At 42.5% G+C, this 22,715-nt stretch overlaps 2 protein-coding genes across 2 annotated transcripts; one reads left to right on the plus strand and one right to left on the minus strand.

The window, feature by feature from the left end:
* Nucleotides 1-1,714: 1,714 nt before the first annotated feature.
* Nucleotides 1,715-21,027, plus strand: LOC121538191 (leucine-rich repeat-containing protein 38-like). The gene is made up of 2 exons (XM_041846003.2): nucleotides 1,715-2,683; nucleotides 18,944-21,027. Exons 1-2 carry the CDS (start codon nucleotides 2,056-2,058, stop codon nucleotides 19,186-19,188), a joined length of 873 nt encoding a protein of 290 aa, XP_041701937.1. The 5' UTR covers nucleotides 1,715-2,055; the 3' UTR covers nucleotides 19,189-21,027.
* LOC123481802 lies at nucleotides 11,697-12,652 on the minus strand. The gene is made up of 2 exons (XM_045206882.1): nucleotides 12,376-12,652; nucleotides 11,697-12,280 (listed from the first exon to the last, which is right to left on the minus strand). The coding sequence occupies exons 1-2, from the start codon at nucleotides 12,619-12,621 to the stop codon at nucleotides 11,702-11,704; spliced, it is 825 nt and encodes a 274-aa protein (XP_045062817.1). The 5' UTR covers nucleotides 12,622-12,652; the 3' UTR covers nucleotides 11,697-11,701.
* Nucleotides 21,028-22,715: the final 1,688 nt, after the last annotated feature.

Consider the following 22,715-nt stretch of genomic DNA (forward strand, 5'->3'; position numbering starts at 1 on the left):
TTTGATGAATCCCTTTGTCCAATTCTAATGCCTCATAAGGGGAAAGTATTCAAACATTTACTGAAAGTAATCAGATTACGTTACTGCGTTTGGGTAATCCAAAAGTTACGTCACTGACTACAAATGTGGACAGGTAACTAGTAAATGTAATGGATTACATTTACAAAGTAACCTACCCAACCCTGCCAGCCCCATCTCTCAGCTTTTTACTGAAACAGGAGAGGGGAAGGTGCTTTATTATTGTTTCAACTGCAAAATGCCCCTTTAAAGGTACATATGGTACCATGGCAATAGAGTATCACTTATTAGAAGAAAAAAAATGAAAATATCTCCCACTGCATTTGGTTTTTATTATACATTTTTTTGTTTGTTTGGTACAGTATGTTAGTTTCTCTTGTTGGTTATTGTTTTTGTATTTTATTGGTTGTATTGTGTATACTTTGGTTTATTATGTGGTTGTTTTGCGTTAAATAGGAAAAAAAGAAATACATTGTAAAAAAAAGAAAAGAAAAAAAAAGAGAAGGGGATTTTATGACACATACAAAATCCCATTGAATCTCTGTGCAAGTCCATTCCTGGGATTCATTGGAATTTACCCTTCTTAGTATCCATTTTGATATGCGAGGCTTTTCAGAGGATTTGCCAACATCTCTGCTGTCATGTTTAGCTCTTTTCCATAGGTCAAAGCTGCCGTGTAAACTGATGGTAATTTCATTGGTCTGTGACATGCTATTCCCAACAAGCGTGTTTCGTGTACCAGGAAATGCTTTCGGTGGACATACTAGCATGCATTCTGTTTCTGTAACTGTGGTCTGGGGACATCATGTCTGACTACTATAGCATAGAGGTAAATAGCATGTCAACAATAACAGCTGGCAAATCAGCTGCTGTTGGTAACTGCAGTTGGGAACACACTGCTTAGTGTAAGGTAAAGTATTTCTGAGGACAATTGGGCTTTTGCAGTGGATGTGTTAAACTGTAGTGGATGTATAGTGTATTTCTATGTAAAGGATATAGTGCATTAAAGCTACTATAGTGGATGAGTATTGTATGAGACAGTCAATCAGCTTGTTCAGTGAAGGCACGAGACAAATGCATCATGCTGCTGTGGCAAGCTGTCAAGTGATGGCGTTCCTCAATATGACACTTTCAGGACATTCGTCTGTGCTGCCCAGGCGGCTTCACGCCACGGTGGATGTATAGAGCATGTTGTTATGGCAACGGAGCTGGGATGCTGGATCGTGCAGCACAGAGAGGCAGAGGACAGATGAGGAGGAGACGTATGTGATGATGATTCCCGAGGTTCACGGTCAGGAGTTGTCAGGATTATATTCCTCACGGGATTCTGCGAGCCATTTAACATCATCACAACATGTGAGTTGGGAATGTGACATCATTTGGACAGCGAGCCACTGACGGTAGCTTCCGAGCACAAGAAGAAGAGGAAAACGGTTTGATACAAACACCCATACCTTGTGAGTGAGTCTAGCCTTCCAATGCTAAGATATTCTTCTTTTGACTCATAGACGGCGTCACTCATTAACTGTTCTAATGAAACTGAGGGGCAACCCTCCTGCAAGTTCACACCCCCTCCTGGCTTACCCTACCACCCTCCGCCCCTCGCCCCCCACACACCCCCTCCCCAGCGCGTCTGGTTCGCTAGTTTCTATTTACCTCTGTGTTAATCCACACCCCCTCCCTCCCTCTTTCTCGCTCGATCCCGCTCTCTCACTCCTCCCCTTATTCCCTCAAAGCCAGTAGGCTGCTATTCGATCCAGACCACTTGCTACATGATCTCCTGGAAAACACTGTTCCGCGTCTGTCTTGCCACTCGATGGCAAGGCCTTTGTAGATTACACACCAAGAGGAAGAAAGATGCCAGCGCCAGGACATTGATTCCTTTCTTCCTTCTGCTTCCCCCTCCCCTTCCTTAATCTCCCACCTCTTGATCTCTACCCAACCCCTGTGCCCTCTCCTGTCCTGTACCCCCTTCCCCCCAACCTCTCCCTCCCCTCCCCTACCTGAAGTCCAGCTCTCCCTCTCACCCCCTTGAAAATGTTACCATGCATTAACTGGCTTCAGCCTTTCCTTGCCTTGCTCTCCTCCACCTTGCTGACTCGGGGCCACAACTGTCCGTCCAGCTGCCTGTGTCCGGACCACCACACCGTGGACTGCCAGGGCCAAGGTCTCACCCGCCTCCCAAGCCCCATCCCCCTGGATGTCCGGCGCCTCCTGCTCTCCGACAACTGGATTCCCTTGATCCCCTCAGATTTCCTGGTTCTGTACAGCGACCTGGTCTACCTGGACCTGAGGAATAACTCCCTGTCGGGGCTGGAGCCTGGCACCCTTAGCACCTCGTCCCGCCTGGTCTTCCTGGACCTGGGCAGCAACAACCTGACAGAGATCCAGTCAGAGACCTTTGGGGAGTCCCGGAGCCTGATCAAGTTGCGGCTGGGGAACAACCCCTATCTTAGCCAGGTGGAGGAGGACGCTTTCCTGGGCCTGACCTCGCTGCGGGAGCTGGAGCTGGAGAGAAACGGCCTGCAGGGGCTGGACGTGGGGGTGCTGGAGCCCCTAACCTCACTCCGGGTGCTGCGCCTGGAGGGCAACCCCTGGGTGTGTAACTGTCACTTTGCTAAACTCTTTGTGTGGCTGATGGAGAACCGCCACAAGCTTCCAACGGGTATGTAAGCTGCTTAACAGCACGTATTTGCTTTAACATCTTTGCCTGTGCTAGGACATATAAAACCACTCTTTTGTCAGCCCACTCGTTTCTGATTCAAACAACTCACTATCATACCATAAGCCAATTGGTTATAGAATTAAAATATAAAACTGCACAGTACAATGAAAGACAGATAACGTAACGTGCATAACAGTGGTTAGTATGAAATGTCTCTACTTGGCCCATGTTTTACACTGTATGTATAAATATATGGTTCCTCCTATTTGTTTTCAATTGTCTAATATAGACTAAACAGCTATTGGCTAACAAACTCATCATCATTTATTTCATGTGCAGTTTGTTGCTCATACTACTGATAATTCTGTATGGAAATGGACACTTTAATGTTATTATGAGATCACTCTGAAACATCTTCATAAGCATGAGAAAGAGAGAAGAGAATTGTGTAAGACTAGTGGAGAGTCCCAGATTCCAGATACCAGATTGTGTCTGAATAATTAATTAATCATATGCCTCATTAGAGTGTGTTCTCAGATTGTGTGTGTGTGTGTATGTGTGTATGTGGTCCTCTGTAGCTCAGCTGGTAGAGCACGGCGCTTGTAACGCTAAGGTAGTGGGTTCGATCCCCGGGACCACCCATACACAAAAAAAACAAATTATGCACGCATGACTGTAAGTCGCTTTGGATAAAAGCGTCTGCTAAATGGCATTATTATTTATTATTATGTGCACGTTCTAAAATCACAACAAGTAGACCGTTTATTTAGACTCTATCCAGGTTTCATACTCAAACACTGCACTCTTAGAAAAAAAGGTTCCTACTCTCATAGAAAAACCCTTTTTGGTTCCAGCTAGAACCATGTTGGGTTCCATGTAGAACCCTCAATGGAAAGGGTTCTACATGGAACCCAAAATAGTTTTACCTGGAACCAAAAGAGTTCTACATGGAACCAAAACGAGTTCTTCAAATGGTTATCCTATGGGGACAGCCAATGAAACCTTAAAGGTTCTAGATAGCACCTTTTTTTCTAAGAGTCTGTCCACCAAAATATTGAGTGGGTAGATCACATGTAAGATCTTCAAGATGAAAAAGATATGAGGCCAGGGCATCAAATTCAATAGGATCTGAATCACTTGATAGATCATAATATACCTGCATTGTTTACGTTATTACAGACGATAAGCATTACATATAGCTTCTGATCCACACTTGTAGTGTTGCCATACAGTGGGGAAAAAAAGTATTTAGTCAGCCACCAATTGTGCATGTTCTCCCACTTAAAAAGATGAGAGAGGCCTGTAATTTTCATCATAGGTACACGTCAACTATGACAGACAAAATTAGGAAAAAAAATCCAGAAAATCACATTGTAGGATTTTTTATGAATTTATTTGCAAATTATGGTAGAAAATAAGTATTTGGTCAATAACAAAAGTTTCTCAATACTTTGTTATATACCCTTTGTTGGCAATGACACAGGTCAAACGTTTTCTGTAAGTCTTCACAAGGTTTTCACACACTGTTGCTGGTATTTTGGCCCATTCCTCCATGCAGATCTCCTCTAGAGTAGTGATGTTTTGGGGCTGTCGCTGGGCAACACGGACTTTCAACTACCTCCAAAGATTTTCTATGGGGTTGAGATCTGGAGACTAGCTAGGCCACTCCAGGACCTTGAAATGCTTCTTACGAAGCCACTCCTTCATTGCCCGGGCGGTGTGTTTGGGATCATTGTCATGCTGAAAGACCCAGCCACGTTTCATCTTCAATGCCCTTGCTGATGGAAGGAGATTTTCACTCAAAATCTCACGATACATGGCCCCATTCATTCTTTCCTTTACACGGATCAGTCGTCCTGGTCCCTTTGCAGAAAAAACAGCCCCAAAGCATGATGTTTCCACCCCCATGCTTCACAGTAGGTATGGTGTTCTTTGGATGCAACTCAGCATTCTTTGTCCTCCAAACAAGATGAGTTGAGTTTTTACCAAAAAGTTATATTTTGGTTTCATCTGACCATATGACATTCTCCCAATGATCTTCTGGATCATCCAAATGCACTCTAGCAAACTTCAGACGGGCCTGGACATGTACTGGCTTAAGCAGGGGGAAATGTCTTGCACTGCAGGATTTGAGTCCCTAGATGCGTAGTGTGTTACTGATTGTAGGCTTTGTTACTTTGGTCCCAGCTCTCTGCAGGTCATTCACTACGTCCCCCCGTGTGGTTCTGGGATATTTGCTCACCGTTCTTGTGATCATTTTGACCCCACGGGGTGAGATCTTGCGTGGAGCCCCAGATCGAGGGAGATTATCAGTGGTCTTGTATGTCTTCCATTTCCTAATAATTGCTCCCACAGTTGATTTCTTCAAACCAAGCTGCTTACCTATTGCAGATTCAGTCTTCCCAGCCTGGTGCAGGTCTACAATTTTGTTTCTGGTGCCCTTTGACAGCTCTTTGGTCTTGGCCATAGTGGAGTTTGGAGTGTGACTGTTTGAGGTTGTGGACAGGTGTCTTTTATACTGATAACAAGCTCAAACAGGTGCCATTAATACCGGTAACGAGTGGAGGACAGAGGAGCCTCTTAAAGAAGAAGTTACAGGTCTGTGAGAGCCAGAAATCTTGCTTGTTTGTAGGTGACCAAATACTTATTTTCCACCATAATTTGCAAAGAAATTCATTAAAAATCCTACAATGTGATTTTCTGGATTTTTTTTTCTCAATTTGTCTGTCATAGTTGACGTGTACCTATGATGAAAATTACAGGCCTCTCTCATCTTTTTAAGTGGGAGAACTTGCACAATTGGTGGCTGACTAAATACTTTTTTTCCCCACTGTATATATAGACAGTGAGGGTATTGTCTACATAAATCTTCCTTGTTTGCAGTGCTGACAGGTTATTGCATGCAGTATATGCTCACTCTCATTCTCCAGGGCTCCAGTGCTATGGTGAGCTCTGACCTGAGCAAACATTCTGTGAGTGGAAGTCCAACTCCATATTTACACATTAACTGCTTCCCAAGAGTTAGGCTAGTGCTACTTCACCCTCTAACACGTTTATTAAGGTCCATACAAATGAGGTCAATATTATTTCAGGTGGAATTAGGGCCTGTATTGAAGTAAGCTATGTGTGTGTGTCCCAAATGGCACCCTTTTCCCTTTATAGTGCACTACTTTTGACCAGGGCCCATAAGGAATAGGGTGCCATTTGGGACAAACCCTTTGTTATTACAGTACGCTAATCAAAGCAACAGGGTGTTCTATGGATCATATCAATTTATCAAATTGGCACATTGGCAATCTTCACAGTGGATTTAATTTCAATAGATGTGCCCTGGACTCTTGGCAGAGCACAAAGTTATAGTAACAAAATTCTGTGTGACACATTAACACCGAATTTTCAGTGAGCACAGACACATATACCCTGAGTAGCTCAGTTGGTAGAGCATGGCGCTTGCAACGCCAGGGTTGTGGGTTCGTTTCCCACGGGGGGCCAGTATGGAAATGTATGCACTCACTAACTATAAGTTGCTCTGGATAAGAGCGTCTGCTAAATGACTACATTAAAAAAATATATATACATATATATACACACCAATACTATGGTGCTTCCTACATGCTATTCTATAGGCCTTAGCAACTGTAGGCTCCAGTCTTATGCCTGGTTTAGCACCTTTAATAGGGCTAACCATAGAAAACCTCTACTGTATGTTGCCCTAAAGGACATGTGGATTGTACAGTATATTTGACACACAGGCAGATTTACTCTTTCCCATTGCCTTTGGGACAAACTCGTTGAATGCCATTGATAATCTTTTCATCATTCTGACAAGGCAGCAGACTAAAAACATGGATCAGAATGTATATACTAGGAAGAAATGGAGCTTTGATGGATTAGGCTAAACAAGCCCTTTACTCGCTGATCACTAAGTTCCTGACTCTCTGAGGCAAATCACAATCAAACCTTCTTAATTACTGAGTGTGAACTACAGCTGTGAACAAACTGGAGAATGAAGGGCACAGGATAATGGACCACTTGCTGTACTGGACACTTCCACAGAGCCATTCAATCAAGCCCTGTCACTGGGTTTGTGGGATAAGTCAAAAACGCAATTTTCTCTTGGACACTGTAATTTCACTGACCCAAACAGTAACCTCTTTCTTTTAACCACTTTGCTGTCAGGGACATTGCTCTGTCAGATCCTGATTGAGATTGTCTGTTAAGTATCTGAGAACATGAATAGACACATTGAAGCCTACTGTACTCTCAGTTACTGTATCATCAAGATACAACAAAGCTCAGTTAAAGAGGCAATCTGCGATTGGTACATAAAAACATTTTTACTTTTAAATTAATATACCCATTGATTCTTGAAGAATATAACCACTCTGTTTTTGTTTGAACTGCAGATTGCCCCTTTAAGACACATTCCGCTGAGGATATTTCACGATGGTGCCTTTAGGTGAATGTATGTGAAAGATTCAAAGCGGTAACCTGTATAATCACACTACAGCGTGCTGTTTCTAGTGCTGTTGGGTCAAGGATGAACAATCAGCATCCATTATTCACAACTGCACTTCATTTGATACTGATGACAGCATGCCATCGACACTGACATTATCTAGACTAATGTTCCATCACAGTAAAAGATACTCCATCTTTCTGCGAGTAACCCACGGTGCATGAGTAAAATCACCAGGGAAGCCAAACCCCCCCACCCCGAGAAAGCCATATTACAACCTATGTGTTGTGATAATTGCGTTGTTTGCTCTATAACCTGTTAGTTCACATGCCTTGCTGATATATAAATGTGGTCCTCTGTAGCTCAATTGGTAGAGCATGGCGCTTGTAACGCCAGGGTAGTGGGTTCGATCCCCGGGACCACCCATACGTAGAAATGTATGCACACTTGACTGTAAGTCGCTTTGGATAAAAGCGTCTGCTAAATGGTATATTATATTATTGTTATATATAGGCTAAGGCCGAGACAATAAGAAGACCCAGTGGCAGAATAAACTCAACCACACCTTTGTTTCATCACAAAACCGGAGAGCAACCCCTGTCCTGTGAAGTCCACAAAGCATTTGCATGTAACAAACAGTTACATGACCTACAGCATGGTCAAGCAAGGTAATGTTTCCAACATTTTTGGACTACTAAACAACTATTAATTTAGAACCACTGAGTTACCGCAAGTCACAAAGAAAACAGGAGCTGCCTCCATTATTCCAGCACCATTTCAACATCAACATTTCAACGTCATCTAATCACCTATGCTTAGTCTAATACAATGACAACTAAAAGATACCAAAAACGATTTAGTCCAATCAACGTAAGCTAAATATGATGTGGCTGTCCATGGTACTGATTTATGTGTGTGTGTGTGTGTGTGTGTGTGTGTGTGTGTGCAAGTAGAAAAAACATGTTGACTCACCCTACTTGTAGAGAAATGCCAATGCCATCCTCCTCTGCCTAAACGGTCTATGACTCTGTCATACAGTACAGTACACACTTTTCGTTTTTGTTGTCATAGGCTACCTGGCTAAAATGCTTCCTTTCATGGGCAACGATGCGCCAGGCCAGCTAGTTAACATTAGCATACTACATCTAGCTACATGTTGAAATTCCATCCTCTCAGGCCAGGGGCACAATGTATGAATTTATGGTTAGATCAGAATCGCTGTTACAATCATTGGCCATTATGGAGAATTAAGTAAAACCACAAGTCCAAATCCCTAGCTCCATCCGTGATTAATTTAGGAAAGGGACGATTTTAGCTAGCTAGCTGGCCACCGGAGGACAACAACACAACACAATTCAAGTTTTTTTCTGTCAATGATGTTTGGCTTCTGATGTGATTGGTCTGAAGCCAAATCCAAACAGGCTTCCCTTGACACTTTTTTTTTGGTGCACTGTTATTATTATTATTAATTTATTTTATCAAGGGAGGCCAAATGCTCGCTGGATTCCCTTGCATTCAATGATATGGGTGGCAACAATGTCATACTCTTTTTGACCAGACAGCATCAGATAGATACGCTACATATACTGAGACAGAGGGGCGCTGTTTCGCTTGCTTGGATGCTTTCTCCGGTGAGATACTGCACATTCAGCCTCTTGCGAGTTGAAGGAAATTTATGAAACACGGAGAGATGAAAGAACAATTATTTTGTGTGTTCTTTTCTTGGTCAATTTTTGGGGGAAGCTTGGCTTCCCTTGGCATCTATGAATACACGCCACTGCACACACACAAACGTATACACAAACAAATGCACACGCACACATACAGTTGAAGTCGGAAGTTTACATACACCTTTAAACTCAGTTTTTCACAATTCCTGACATTTAATCCTAATAAAACTTCCCTGTCTTAGGTCAGTTAGGGTCACCACTTTATTTTAAGAATGTGAAATGTCAGAATAATAGTAGAGAGAATGATTTATTTCAGCTTTTATTTATTTCATCACATTCCCAGTGGGTCAGATGTTAACATACTATTTGAGTGTATTTGGTAGCATTGCCTTTAAATTGTTTAACTTGGGTCAAACGTTTCGGGTAGCCTTCCACAAGCTTCCCACAATAAGTTGGGTGAATTTTGGCCCATTCCTCTTGACAGAGCTGGTGTAACTGAGTCAGGTTTGTAGGCCTCCTTGCTCGCACACGCTTTTTCAGTTCTGCTCACACATTTTCTATAGGATTGAGGTCAGGGCTTTGGGATGGCCACTCCAATACCTTGACTTTGTTGTCCTTAAGCCATTTTGCCACAACTTTGGAAGTATGCTTGGAGTCATTGTCCATTTGGAAGACCCATTTGCGACCAAGCTTTAACTTCCTGACTGATGTCTTGAGATGTTGCTTCAATATATCCACATAATGTTCCTTCCTCATGATGCCATCTATTTTGTGAAGTGCACCAGTCCCTCCTGCAGCAAAGCACCCCCACAGCATGATGCTGCCACCCCTGTGCTTCACAGTTGGGATGGTGTCCTTCGGCTTGCAAGCCGTCCCCTTTTTCCTCCAAACATAACGATGGTCATTATGGCCAAACAGTTCTATTTTTGTTTCATCAGACCAGAGTACATTTCTCCAAAAAGTATGATCTTTGTCCCCATGTGCAGTTGCAAACCATAGTCAGGCTTTTTATGGCGGTTTTGGAGCAGTGGCTTCTTCCTTGCCGAGCGGCCTTTCAGGTTATGTCGATATAGGACTCGTTTTACTGTGGATATAGATACTTTTGTACCTGTTTCCTCCAGCATCTTCACAAGGTCCTTTGCTGTTGTTCTGGGACTGATTTGCACTTTCGCACCAAAGTACGTTCATTTCTAGGAGACAGAACGCGTCTCCTTCCTGAGCGGTATGACGGCTGCGTGGTCCCATGGTGTTTATACTTGCGTACTATTGTTTGTATAGATGAACGTGGTACCTTCAGGCATTTGGAAATTGCTCCCAAGGATGAACCAGACTTGTGGAGGTCTAAAAAAAATGTTCTGAGGTCTTGGCTGATTTCTTTAGATTTTCCCATGATGTCAAACAAAGAGGCACTGAGTTTGAAGGTAGGCCTTGAAATACATCCACAGGTACACCTCCAACTGATTCAAATGATGTCAATTAGCCTATCAGAAGCTTCTAAAGCCATGACATCGTTTTCTGGAATTTTCCAAGCTGTTTAAAGGCACAGTGAACTTAGTGTATGTAAACTTCTGACCCACTGGAATTGTGATACAGTGAATTATAAGTGAAATAATCTGTAAACAATTGTTGGAAAAATTACTTGTGTCATGCACAAAGTAGATGTCCTAACCGACTTGCCAAAACTATAGTTTGTTAACAAGAAATTTGTGGAGTGGTTGAAAAACGAGTTTTAATGACTCCAACCTAAGTGTATGTAAACTTCCGACTTCAACAGTATAATGCCAACTCTATAGCAGCATGGCAACTGAAATCCCATCAATATAATATACTATGCATACTCATGTCAGATATGATGCAGTGATTCTGTTGACGATTCTAGGTATATAGGCAGCATCAGACAATGTAGGCATTACGTTACTCAATTCTTCCCCACCCCCACACTCATCAACACCAAAACCATACAGAATCTCTCCATCTATTTGCAATTTCGTATTCTGGTCCTCTCCACAGACAGAGCCAGAGAGAGAGAGCAGGACAGCCAGTGTCTGGGCTGAGCTTGTTGTGCTGCGTGGTGAGATGAGAGGAGAGCCACGTGACTGGAATATCACTGATGAATGAGGTCACTGTCACTCCGCATGTGGAAAACCCCTTTTGGTCTGACTGTGACTCACCACACACGCACACACTTGATAATGATGTCTACTGACTGCTGGCCACAGCAGCTACAAACAGAGGCAGGCCAAAATGGAAGCGCCCAAAACTGCCTTCATTATCATGTCTGAGGTACACCATATGTGCTTTAGATTACAGTTTTTCCCAATTGCTAAAACACAATTTTGCAAACTAGGCTGGTTTTATCAAAATACTTAACACAATTCACAAAACCACACACCCAAACTGCAAAATACCTCATATATCCTGCAAAATGAAGCACTGCAACCAAAACTACACATAGCATTATCAAAAATCAAACGTTTGCACGAAATGGCACACACTTCATTCATATTACCAGATTTGTGTCTAACCAACTACACACTGTTGGGCATAATGAAAAGCACTCTCATCTTTAGTATACTTTGCCATAATACTAAAATAGTTCAAATTGCAGAAAATTCTTCAGATTGTTCACATGCACAGAAATAATTGCAGATACACACATGCTGTTGAATTATTTTTTACCAAACAAGTCAGTGCAACATATGCACAGCAGATATATTTACATTGGACTGAACAAAAATATGCTCACAAAAAACAGTAAACTGAAAAAGAAAATTGCAGAAAAAATAAAATAAGAGGCAAGAAAAATAATTAGGCACCATCTTGCCGCACAGCTGGGTCTGGCCACAACGCCTCGTCCACATCACAGGCAATATCTTCCCTTGCCAGACATCAAGGGAAGAAGCGCCTTGAGTGCCTTATCCATCCCTGAATCGCACCCACATCTATCTCATCACATGCCTCTTCCATAGCCTGCACAAGAGTCATGCGCACAAAGGGCTGCCGGTCGTATACCTTCCACCGCCATGCCTCTTCTATGGGGTTCAGAAATGGTGAGTATGGTGGGAGGTATTGCACGAGAAATGGTGGGTGGTCAGCAAACCAGTTTTGGACTGGGGCTGCACGATGAAAGCTCACGTTGTCCCATACTACAACGTACCGGGTTCTTTGATGGTCTGCATCATTCATACGCTCTGGTGGTATGAGAATGTTGTAGAGTCTGTCCAGAAATGTGAGAATATGGGCTGTGTTGTATGGTCCAAGGTTGGCATGACGGTGGAGGACACCATGCGTATTGGAGATGGCAGCGCACATTGTGATGTTCCCACCACATTGGCCAGGAACATCTATAATGGCTCTGTGGCCAATGACGTTTCTCCCCCTTCTTCTGGTCTTTGCTAGGTTGAACCCAGCCTCATCTATAAAGATGAACTCATGTGGGATTGCATGAGCATCCATTTCCAGTACTCCCTGAAAACAAAGAACAAAAGCAGTCAATATGGTGTTATCCAGTACACTGGGAAACAATGTTGCGTGTAGTGTACTGCAGTCAATATTGTACCTACATCCACATATGCTCGTCTGACCTCTTTGTTTCTTTGAGAGTTTCTCTCAAACGGCACTTTATAAAGTTGTTTCATTCTGATTTGGTTTCGCTTGAGAATGCGAGCCAATGTGGACAGACTGACTCGTCGAATGTTGTTGAATATGGTGATGTCTTGGATGATGTGGCTTTGAATTTCTCGTAATCTGATTTCATTATTTTCCAAAACCAAGTTTACAATGGCAGCTTCCTGTACCCCGGTGAACATTTGGCCCCTTCCTCCACCATGGTTGCGTCTCTCAGTCCTTTAAGAAAACAAAAAAACAAAAATATAGGGCTTGGACAATGCAGCCTAAAGATATTTCCCCCACAGTAGAGTAAATTGTACAGGAAACATGTGCAGTTAGTGTATGACATCAGCCAGTCATGAAGTAAACAGGTGTCACCCAACTGATACACTATGACATGGGGTGTACTACATAGTGTGAAAGAAATGTTGGTTACATACCTGTACTCCAGTCTAAATGTCCGGATGACACAGGCGACAGTAAAACGGCTCAAGTTGGGCTGCACTCTCTGTCCAGCCTCTTGCATTGTCAGCCCATGGTTGATGACATGATCAACTAAGGTTGCTCTGATTTCATTTGATAGTTGTTGTCTTCTTTGGCCATGAACTCCTCTACCAGCTCTACCCCTACCTCTCACTCTTCCTCCCCCTCTCATTCTCACCCTCCCTCTTCCTCTTCCTCTCTCTGCGACGTCTTCCATTGTTGTTGTAAAACAAAAGGTGCTCACCTGTGGTCTTTTCATAGTGCTTACTTCCTGATTGAAGTGGTAGCAATTAACCATTGAGGTGTTTGGCCAGGTGGCACATGTATTGGCCAATTAGCTCATGTAGTGTCATTTTGAATGGCAGTGTTTTGAAATGGCAAACATGTGACTTTATGTCAGATTGTTGTGTCTTATGCAGAGAACCGTGTGCAGTGCATTTAAAAAGTGCCCTTTTGAATTGCAAAATGTGTGTAAAGCAGAAAATGTGTTTAGACTTTTGGAGACTTGAGAAGAGGTTTTGCTCTCTGTGTGTCAGTTTAAATAATTGTGCTGTGCATGTCATTTTAGTGTGTTAGCAATTGGAAAAAACTGTAATGTTTTATATCGAATACTTCTTCCAAAAACAGCTAATACCAATAAAAATAAAAATAAACGTTTTGTTTCTCAAGTTCTGTGGATTGTGGAATAGATTGGGTTATTTTACCTGAGCCCAATTGATGCCCGTTAAGTAAAATAATCCACAGTATAATCTATTTATCCTCATAATTTCAATTTGAACAGATCATTTGGTACTGTTCCATTATTATCTGTTATAGTGTATTGTTGTATCTTATTCTGGTATTATATGTAATTGCCAGAGTGCAAATATAAGTATATTTCTTGTTCTACACACTTCTGTTTTTCTCATGCAATAATTTCAAGTTTCAAGTTTTTATTAGTCGTATGTATAGGATACACATGGCATACACCGTCCAACGAAATGCTTACTTGCTGGTTCCTTCGACAATGCAACAACAATAATAAATAATAAAATATAAGAACATAGTAAATGGCTCAGTAGAATAGAATAAACATTTTAGCATCAGTATAATACAGGAAGGCACAATTTATAGCCCAATATTTACACGTGTTTTGCAGAAGGGGGGTGGCAGGTGTTTAAATTGTGCATTATTTAGCAATAATAATAGGAGTCTGGTAGAAGCAGTTGTGATGTGTGTGTAGCATGAATGTATGTGTGTGTGTGTGTGTGTGTGTGTGTGTGTGTGTGTGTGTGTGTGTGTGTGTGTGTGTGTGTGTGTGTGTGTGTGTGTGTGTGTGTGTATGGATGAATGTGTGGGTATGTGTGAGTGCATGTGTGCTAAGGTGCAGAGAGTCAATGCAGGTGGTCAGTCCAGTTCAAGTGTTCAGCAGTCTGATGGCTTGTAGACAGATACTGTCTCTGAGCCTGTTGGTATCAGACCTCATGGTCCGATACCGTCTTCCCAACAGTAAGGGAGTGAACAGCATGTGGCTGGGGTGTTTGGGGTCCTTGATGATGCTGCGGCCCTTCCTCAGGCACCGTTTCGAGTAGATGTCCTGGATGGGTGGGAGCACGGTCCCAGTGATGTACTGGGCCGTCTTCACCACCCACTGGAGGGCCTTGCGGTTGTGGATGGAGCAATACCCGTACCAGGATATGATGCAACCAGTCAGGACGCACTCGATGGTGCAGCGGTAGTATTTGGAGAAGAGATTTCTTCAGCTGCCTTATGAAGTAGAGACGCTGTTGAGCCCTCTTGTTAAGAGTGGTGGTGTTGTTGGTCCATGTGAAGTCCTCGGTGCTGTGGACGCAGAGGAACTTTAAACTGCTGATTCTTTCTACTGCAGTCCCGTTGATATGGACGGGGCATGTTTCCTCCTCTGCTTCCTGAAGTCAACAGTCAACTCTTTTGTTTTGCTGATGTTGAGGGAGAGGTTGTTGTCCTGGCACCACAATGCCAGTTCGCTTACCTCGTCCCTATAGAAGGACTCGTCGCTGTTGGTTATTAGGCCTACAATCGTGGTGTCGTCAGCAAACTTGACGATGGAGTTGGTGTCGTGCAAAGCCACACGGTCGTGGGGGAACAGGTAGTACAGCAGAGGGCTGAGGACACACCCCTGGGGGGGCCCTGTGTTAAGAGTTAGTATGGAGGAGGGGTTGCTGCCAATCCTCACAGCCTGTGGTCTGCCAGTCAAAAGGTCCAGGATCCAGTTGCAGAGGGTGGTGTACAGACCCAGGGCTCTGAACCTGCTGTCAGGCTTCAAGCGAACAATAGTGTTGAATGCTGAACTGTAGTCAATGAACAGCGTTCTCACATACAGTGCCTTCAGAAAGTATTCACACACCTTGACTTTTTCCACATTTTGTTGTGTTACAGCCTGAATTTAAAATTGATTAAATTGAGATTTTGTGTCACTGGCCTACACACAATACCCCATAACGTCAAAGTGTGCTTATGTTTTTAGAAAGTTTGACAAATTAATAAAAAATGAAATCCTGAAATGTCTTGAGTCTATAAGTATTCAAGCCCTTTGTAATGGCAAGCCTAAATACGTTCAGGAGTAACACAAGACACAATAAGTTGCATGGACTAATAGTGTTTTTGAATGACAACCTCATTTCTGTACCCCACACATACAATTATCTGTAAGGTCCCTCAGTCGAGTAGTACATTTCAAACACAGATTCAACCTCAAAGACCAGGCAGGTTTTCCAATAACTCGCAAAGAAGGGCACCTATTGGTAGATGGGCAAATATAAAAAAGCAGACATTGAATATCCCTTTGAGCATGGTGAAGTTAAATTAATTACACGTTGGATGGTGTATCAAAACACCCAGTCACTACAAAGATACAGGCATCCTTCCTTACTCAGTAGCTGGAGAGGAAGGAAACCGCTCAGGGATTTCACCATGAGTCCAATGATGACTTTAAAACAGTTAAAGAGTTTAATGGCTGTGAAATTTTAGTCATTTAGCAGACACTCTTATCCAGAGCGACTTACAGTTAGTGCATACATTTTCATACTGGCCCCCCGTGGGAAAAGAACCCACAACCCTGGCGTTGCAAGCGCCATGCTCTACCAACTGAGCTACAGGGGACTATACACTGGAGTTGCTTACCAAGACAACATTGAATGTTCCTGAGTGGCCCTGTTACAGTTTTGACTTAATTAATCGGCTTGAAATTCTATGGCAAGACTTGAAAATGTCTGTCTAGCAATGATCAACAGCCAACTTGACAGAGCATGACGAATTTTTTAAAATATACTGTGCATATATTGTACAATCCAGATGTGCAGAGCTCTTAGAGACTTACCCAGAAAGACTCACAGCTGTAATCTCTGCCAAAGGTGATTCTAACATGTATTGACTCAGGGGTGTGAATACTTACGTAAATGTAATATTTCTGTATTTCAGTTTCAATAAATCTGTCTCTGTTGTGTTATTACCCAGGGGTTGATCTGGTGTCTGCTAGTAACACACTGGTTGGAGCAGATTACTCTCCACCTTCTGTGTAAACCAAAGCAGATAGATCTGATTGCAACGTGGACATTTCACAAATTAATGTTTGCCTTGGAGAGGCGAATAAAGCAAAGTTCCCAAGCCAAATCTTATCTAGGAATGATGTAATAGGAGTTATGTGCGTCTGTGACAGGTGTTCAGTGAAGCCTCTTTAAATCACACCAAACTACGACACATGGAATGCAGCCTGGCACTAAGCACATGTATTTATATGGCTATTAAAAGAAAATCATAAATTCCTGTGGAGTGTTAGGTGTTGATTTATGGCAATGTGGTTCTCTGTTGCAGTGAGTAAATTCAACGCTTGATACTTTATGCTATTATAACAGGGAAAACTAAACACAAACATCAAATTAATGGGGTTTTGGGACTTGATGTGACTCAATGGGTGTGGAAAATGCTGAGACACGAACACACACAATATAGTAGCTACGTAGGCGTACTGGGCTATAGCTACTGTAAGGCAAAACAATGGCACCCATCTGGTCTCGCAGTGTCCTAACATACACTGTTACAGTAGGATGATATCACAGACCAGCCATTCTTGGTGGATTTCAACCACGGTCAATGCATGCCATTCCAAACTGTATGGTCAGCATGCTATTCAACAGTTCACAGTGACATTCACTGACACAGTACTGTGAGCAGGCGGGACAGCTAATCACCTGTGTAGGGTATTTATTCAGCCATCAGAGAGAAGTCAGCTCCACCATGCATTTAGATCTGAAAGGAATTGATAGATGCAAGATGACGAAAATGCCACTAAACTTACAGGGCAGAATGTAGCTGTTACCATCACTGTTAAGATATTACCATACATACAGTGCATTCAGAAAGTATTCAGACCCCTTGACTTTTTCCACAATGTTACGTTACAGCCTTATTCTAAAATTGACAAAATTGTTTTTTCCCCTAATACCCCATAATGACAAAGCAAAAACATGTTTTTAGAATTTTTTGCAAATTTATTAAACATAAAAAACTGAAATATCACATTTACATAAGTATTCAGACCCTTTCCTCAATACTTTGTTGAAGCACCTTTCGCAGCGATTACAGCCTCGAGTCTTCTTGGGTATGACGCTACAAGCTTGGCACACCTGTATTTGGCGAGTTTCTCCCATTCTTCTCTGCAGATCCTCTCAAGCTCTGTCAGTTTGGATGGGGAGCGTCGCTGCACAGCTATTTTCAGGTCTCTCCAGAGATGTTCGATCGGGTTCAAGTCCGGGCTCTGGCTGGGCCACTCAAGGACATTCAGAGACTTGTCCCGAAGCCACTCCTGTGTTGTCTTGGCTGTGTGCTTAGGGTCGTTGTCCTGTTGGAAGGTGAACCTTCGCCCCAGTCTGAGGTCCTGAGCACTCTGGAGCAGGTTTTCATCAAGGATCTCTCTGTACTTTGCTCCGTTCATCTTTCCCTCAATCCTGACTAGTCTCCCAGCCCCTGCCGCTGAAAAACATCCCCACAGCATGATGCTGCCACCACCATGCTTCACCGTAGGGATGGTGCCAGGTTTCCTCCAGACGTGACGCTTGGCATTCAGGCCAAAGAGTTCAATCTTGGTTTCATCAGACCAGAGAATCTTGTTTCTCATGGTCTGAGAGTCCTTTAAGTGCTTTTTGGCAAACTCCAAGCGGACTGTCATGTGCCTTTTACTGAGGAGTGGCTTCCGTCTGGCCATTCTACCATAAAGTCCTGATTGGTGGAGTGCTGCAGAGATGGTTGTCCTTGTGGAAGGTTCTCCCATCTCCACAGAGGAACTCTGGAGCTCTGTCAGAGTGACCATGGGGTTCTTGGTCACCTCCCTGACCAAGGCCCTTCTCCCCCGATTGCTCAGTTTGGCTGGGCGGCCAGCTCTAGGAAGAGTCTTGGTGGTTCCAAACTTCCTCCATTTATGAATGATGGAAGCCACTGTGTTCTTGGGGACCTTCAATGCTGCAGAAATTTTTTGGTACCCTTCGACCTCATCACTTGGTTTTTGCTCTGACATGCACTGTCAACTGTGGGACCTTATATAGACAGGTGTGTGCCTTTCTAAATCATGTCCAATCAATTGAATTTACCACAGGTGGACTCCAATCAAGTTGTAGAAACATCTCAAGGATGATAAATGGAAACAGGATGCACCTGAGCTCAATTTCAAGTCTCATAGCAAAGGGTCTAAATGCTTATGTAAATAAGGTATTTCAGTTTTTTATTTTTAATACATTTGCAAATATTTCTAAAAACCTGTTTTCACTTTGTCATTATGGGGTATTGTGTGTAGATTGATGAGGGAAAAAATAATTGTATCCATTTTAGAATAAGGCTGTAACGTAACAAAATGTGTAAAAAAGGAAGTGGTCTGAATACTTTCCAAATGCACAGTATATATTTAAATTAATTTCAGATCTACACTGTGTATAGGCCGGGGTTTATTTGGGATTGGACCATAGAGTGACTGTGATCCAGCCTGATGACATCATATCCTGTTTTCTGTCTCCCTCTCTCTCCTCTCAGGTATGGAAGGGTTGGAGTGCTCCCTCCCTATGGACGGGACTCTTATGTCCCTGAGTCTGCTCTCTGAGGCCAGTTTCCGGGAGTGCCGGGGCTACCTCTCCCTTATGGATATCCTCATCGTCATCTTCTCTGGCATCTCCGTCTCTGTGGTGGCCATCATAGCCAGTTTCTTCCTGGCCTCTATGGTCCACTGCTTCCAGCGCCTGGGCAAAGCCGGTCAGGCAGACGAGGAGGGCAATGACTGAGGGGGAGAAAGAGCGTGATCTGGGACCAGATTAACTGGCACTGCAGACATTGCAGACCCCGACTACGTACCTTGTAAGATGGCCAGGAAGAAGGGCAGGAAAATGGAAGAGTAAGTCAAGGACAACAAGGGTGTATTTGGCCTAGGAATTGGGCCAAAAAGCTCTTAGCATGTGAATTCCCGCTCGCCGCATTGATGGCAGTCAGTGGCACACCAGGAGGGGTGCTAGGGCAGTTGGTTAAACCATACGCTTGAATGATACACATGTTTTCTTATCACTGAAGTACGAAGTGTACACAGCCTTACTACCTTACTTTGAAGAGATCCTCCAGCATTCTCTTGAAATCGTAGTACTATATTTGGGCTGTACTTTAAGTCTAACATGGGGTAAAATTACTTACACCACCCTTTCAAAGAGGACTATTCCTCTGCTGCCAGTGGCAAACAGGTTCTTTGAGATCTGGGTTGAGCTGAGAGGTAAAAGGACAGAGAGGAGGACAAGGGACAGGCACACTGCAGTCTAATGCATACTTATGTCCATTGCAGTGATTTGAGTAGCAACCTACTTAACCTTTGTTTACCAAAGAGCAGGCTGAATGAGAAGATTCTATTGTTACAATATAGAACACAGAAATGGGATAGCATGAGCTATCAACAAGGATGTTACACTAAACTGTGACACAAACTCTAAAATGCAAAATCGAGTAAATATGGAGGGTGTTGTTACAATATCTGTTTTTGGAGCACAAATGTAGCCTGACTATGTTTGGCGAGACAACGCCCTAAGGAGTTGGCAAGAGAGCATAAACAGTCTGGCACTCAGGCTAGCACAAATGTAATGTTGGTTAAAAAACAATCACACGTTAGGTACAGTATACTGTATAGAACAATATGCTAAAAAATTATGACCCACAAATGTAACTATGGAAATCATTATATTATACAGCTTGTACTGTAAGTGGACCAATGTATTTTCCTGTTTCAGGCATCATTTTTCTTTTTCTTATTTTTTTTTAAACATTTGAACAAAAGGTTTATATTGATACTGATGCTTTTGTTCATGTTTTGGTTGTTTTATTTATTTTTGGTACAAATGAAGTCATCTCTTGTTTGTATGGAGATTTCACAGAGTAACAGTATTGTCACATCCGCAAAGACTAATTCCAAGCTAGGAGGGCTAAGGTAAAAATTAATTCAGTGTTTCCTCATCTTGATCATCCTTGATGTTTGGGCCTTCCAGCCTTTTCCTATGTCAGCCTTTATATCCTCAATAGATCAGCAGCTAGTAGCAGCCAGGTGAAATTGATGAATGAATGAATGAATGCTATAGGTCAAGGATGTCATGTGTATTGTTTGGCTAAGTGAATAGTGAAACAACTGGGAGATCATAAATGAAAACTAGCATAGTCACAGATGCTTCAAGACCTGAGTTTTGAGAGGTTGTCCGTCTGTCTCACTTATGTTGCTTCAGTCAAACTGTATCCGTCTCTGGCGCTTGTAACCTACCAATGAGATTTGCTGGCATTTGTAACCCACCAATGAGATTTGCTGGCGTTTGTAACGCACCAAGGAGATTTGAGATCCCAAAAATGGATGAAAGGGCTTTTTTTCTGTCATGATGCACCATAACAAACACCTTAAAATGATAATCATGGGGTTGCAAAGTGCAATATAAAAAAATGTAAGAGAGAGAAAATAAAGCGGTAAAATACACACATTATGCTCTGAAACTTTGCTTTTAGAACTTTTATTTCACATACCTTTCTTGTTTCTTTGAATGAAGACATACAGTACGTATAATATTTTTATTGATTTAACTCTTATATAACAAGGTGTCTTAATGGAGAACCAATTCTCATTTGCAATAACAACCTTTTGGAACAGGAAACATCCTGCTATGCATGTGTAATATAATTTATCTCTGTAAAACAAAACTTTACATGTCAACATGGAGCCCTTCTTTCACATGCAACACAACCTATCTATGGAAAAAAAATCACACTTCCATTATATTGTTTGAAATTGTGGCCCATAGAAATTTCCTATTTCTCTGGTCCAGGCTTCTGGATGTATACCCACATACAGTAGCATCTTACAGTGAAGAGCGGTTGTCACCGTCCAACCAAAGGACCCCATATGTGACCAATAGGGTTGCCCTTTATGCTCAATGAAATCTGTTTGTTTCGGTCCAATAATCACAGGTCCCATAATGCTACAGCTGGCATCCATATCACACGCCATAGAACAGAGAGGTGAGAATGGAAGGGCACCCTCATTTTTCAAGACTAGCTGTTATGTGGCATGTGGTCATCAGATTTGCTTACCCTACGAATATACAGTATATTCTTATTTATGTTATAATACAGTAAAATTAGCAGACTAACTGAGATAATACACAAAATAAATAATCACTGTCATACTAGCTACATCACCGTCTAGGTTCTTTTTGATAAGATAATACAACACTGTCCTGTTATTGTTCTGATGGTAATACTTTTCTTAAAGCTTTTATTTATATAATGTATATTGGACCTTAATTATGTTATACACGCTGAAATAGCGCCTCATGCACTGGGAGTCAGCATGCTGTTAGAGAGTTTTGGCGAAGGGAGATTAACAATACTGTCTCGTGTGCTGTAAAACAACTGGATGGCGTACAGTTGAAGCCTGTGGGCACGGACACACAAACAAAGCAAATGGATAAACAGTGGGGTGTTGTGTCAGAACAGAACTCCGACTCCAACACGCCACTGATGAAGATCAGATTGGAGGGAGGGTGAGCCATCCTGCCAGTGCCTCCCTCCTCATCCTTTGTGCCATGTAGTCAGCTGAGCTGCCATACAGAATGGATAGAAGTAGGATGAGAGCGGAGGAGGGGAATGAGGATTTTCGGGAATGAGGATTTTCCCTCATCCACTGAATTCCTGTTGTCGCCATGGTTACATGGCTGGAGGCCAGTGTGGTTGGAAGCCGAAACTGCCACAGAGGAAGAGATTTCAAAATTGCTACGTCACTGCTCTCCCCCCGTCTACTACACTTAGACAGAAATAACAAACAGCTGAATTATACAATAGTATTATAATTCTGATGCCATACACTTACAGTGAGGGAAAAAAGTATTTGATCCCCTGCTGATTTTGTACGTTTGCCCACTGACAAAGAAATGATCAGTCTATAATTTTAATGGTAGGTTTATTTGAACAGTGAGAGACAGAATGACAACAAAAGAATCCAGAAAAACGCATGTCAAAAATTTTATAAATTGATTTGCATTTTAATGAGGGAAATAAGTATTTGACCCCCTCTCAATCAGAAAGATTTCTGGCTCCCAGGTGTCTTTTATACAGGTAACGAACTGAGATTAGGAGCACACTCTTAAAGAGAGTGCTCCTAATCTCAGTTTGTTACCTGTATAAAAGACACCTGTCCACAGAAACAATCAATCAATCAGATTCCAAACTCTCCACCATGGCCAAGACCAAAGAGCTCTCCAAGGATGTCAGGGACAAGACTGTAGACCTACACAAG

This window comes from Coregonus clupeaformis, chromosome 24 (assembly GCF_020615455.1).
Source record: "Coregonus clupeaformis isolate EN_2021a chromosome 24, ASM2061545v1, whole genome shotgun sequence".
In the NCBI taxonomy this organism is placed as follows: domain Eukaryota; kingdom Metazoa; phylum Chordata; class Actinopteri; order Salmoniformes; family Salmonidae; genus Coregonus; species Coregonus clupeaformis.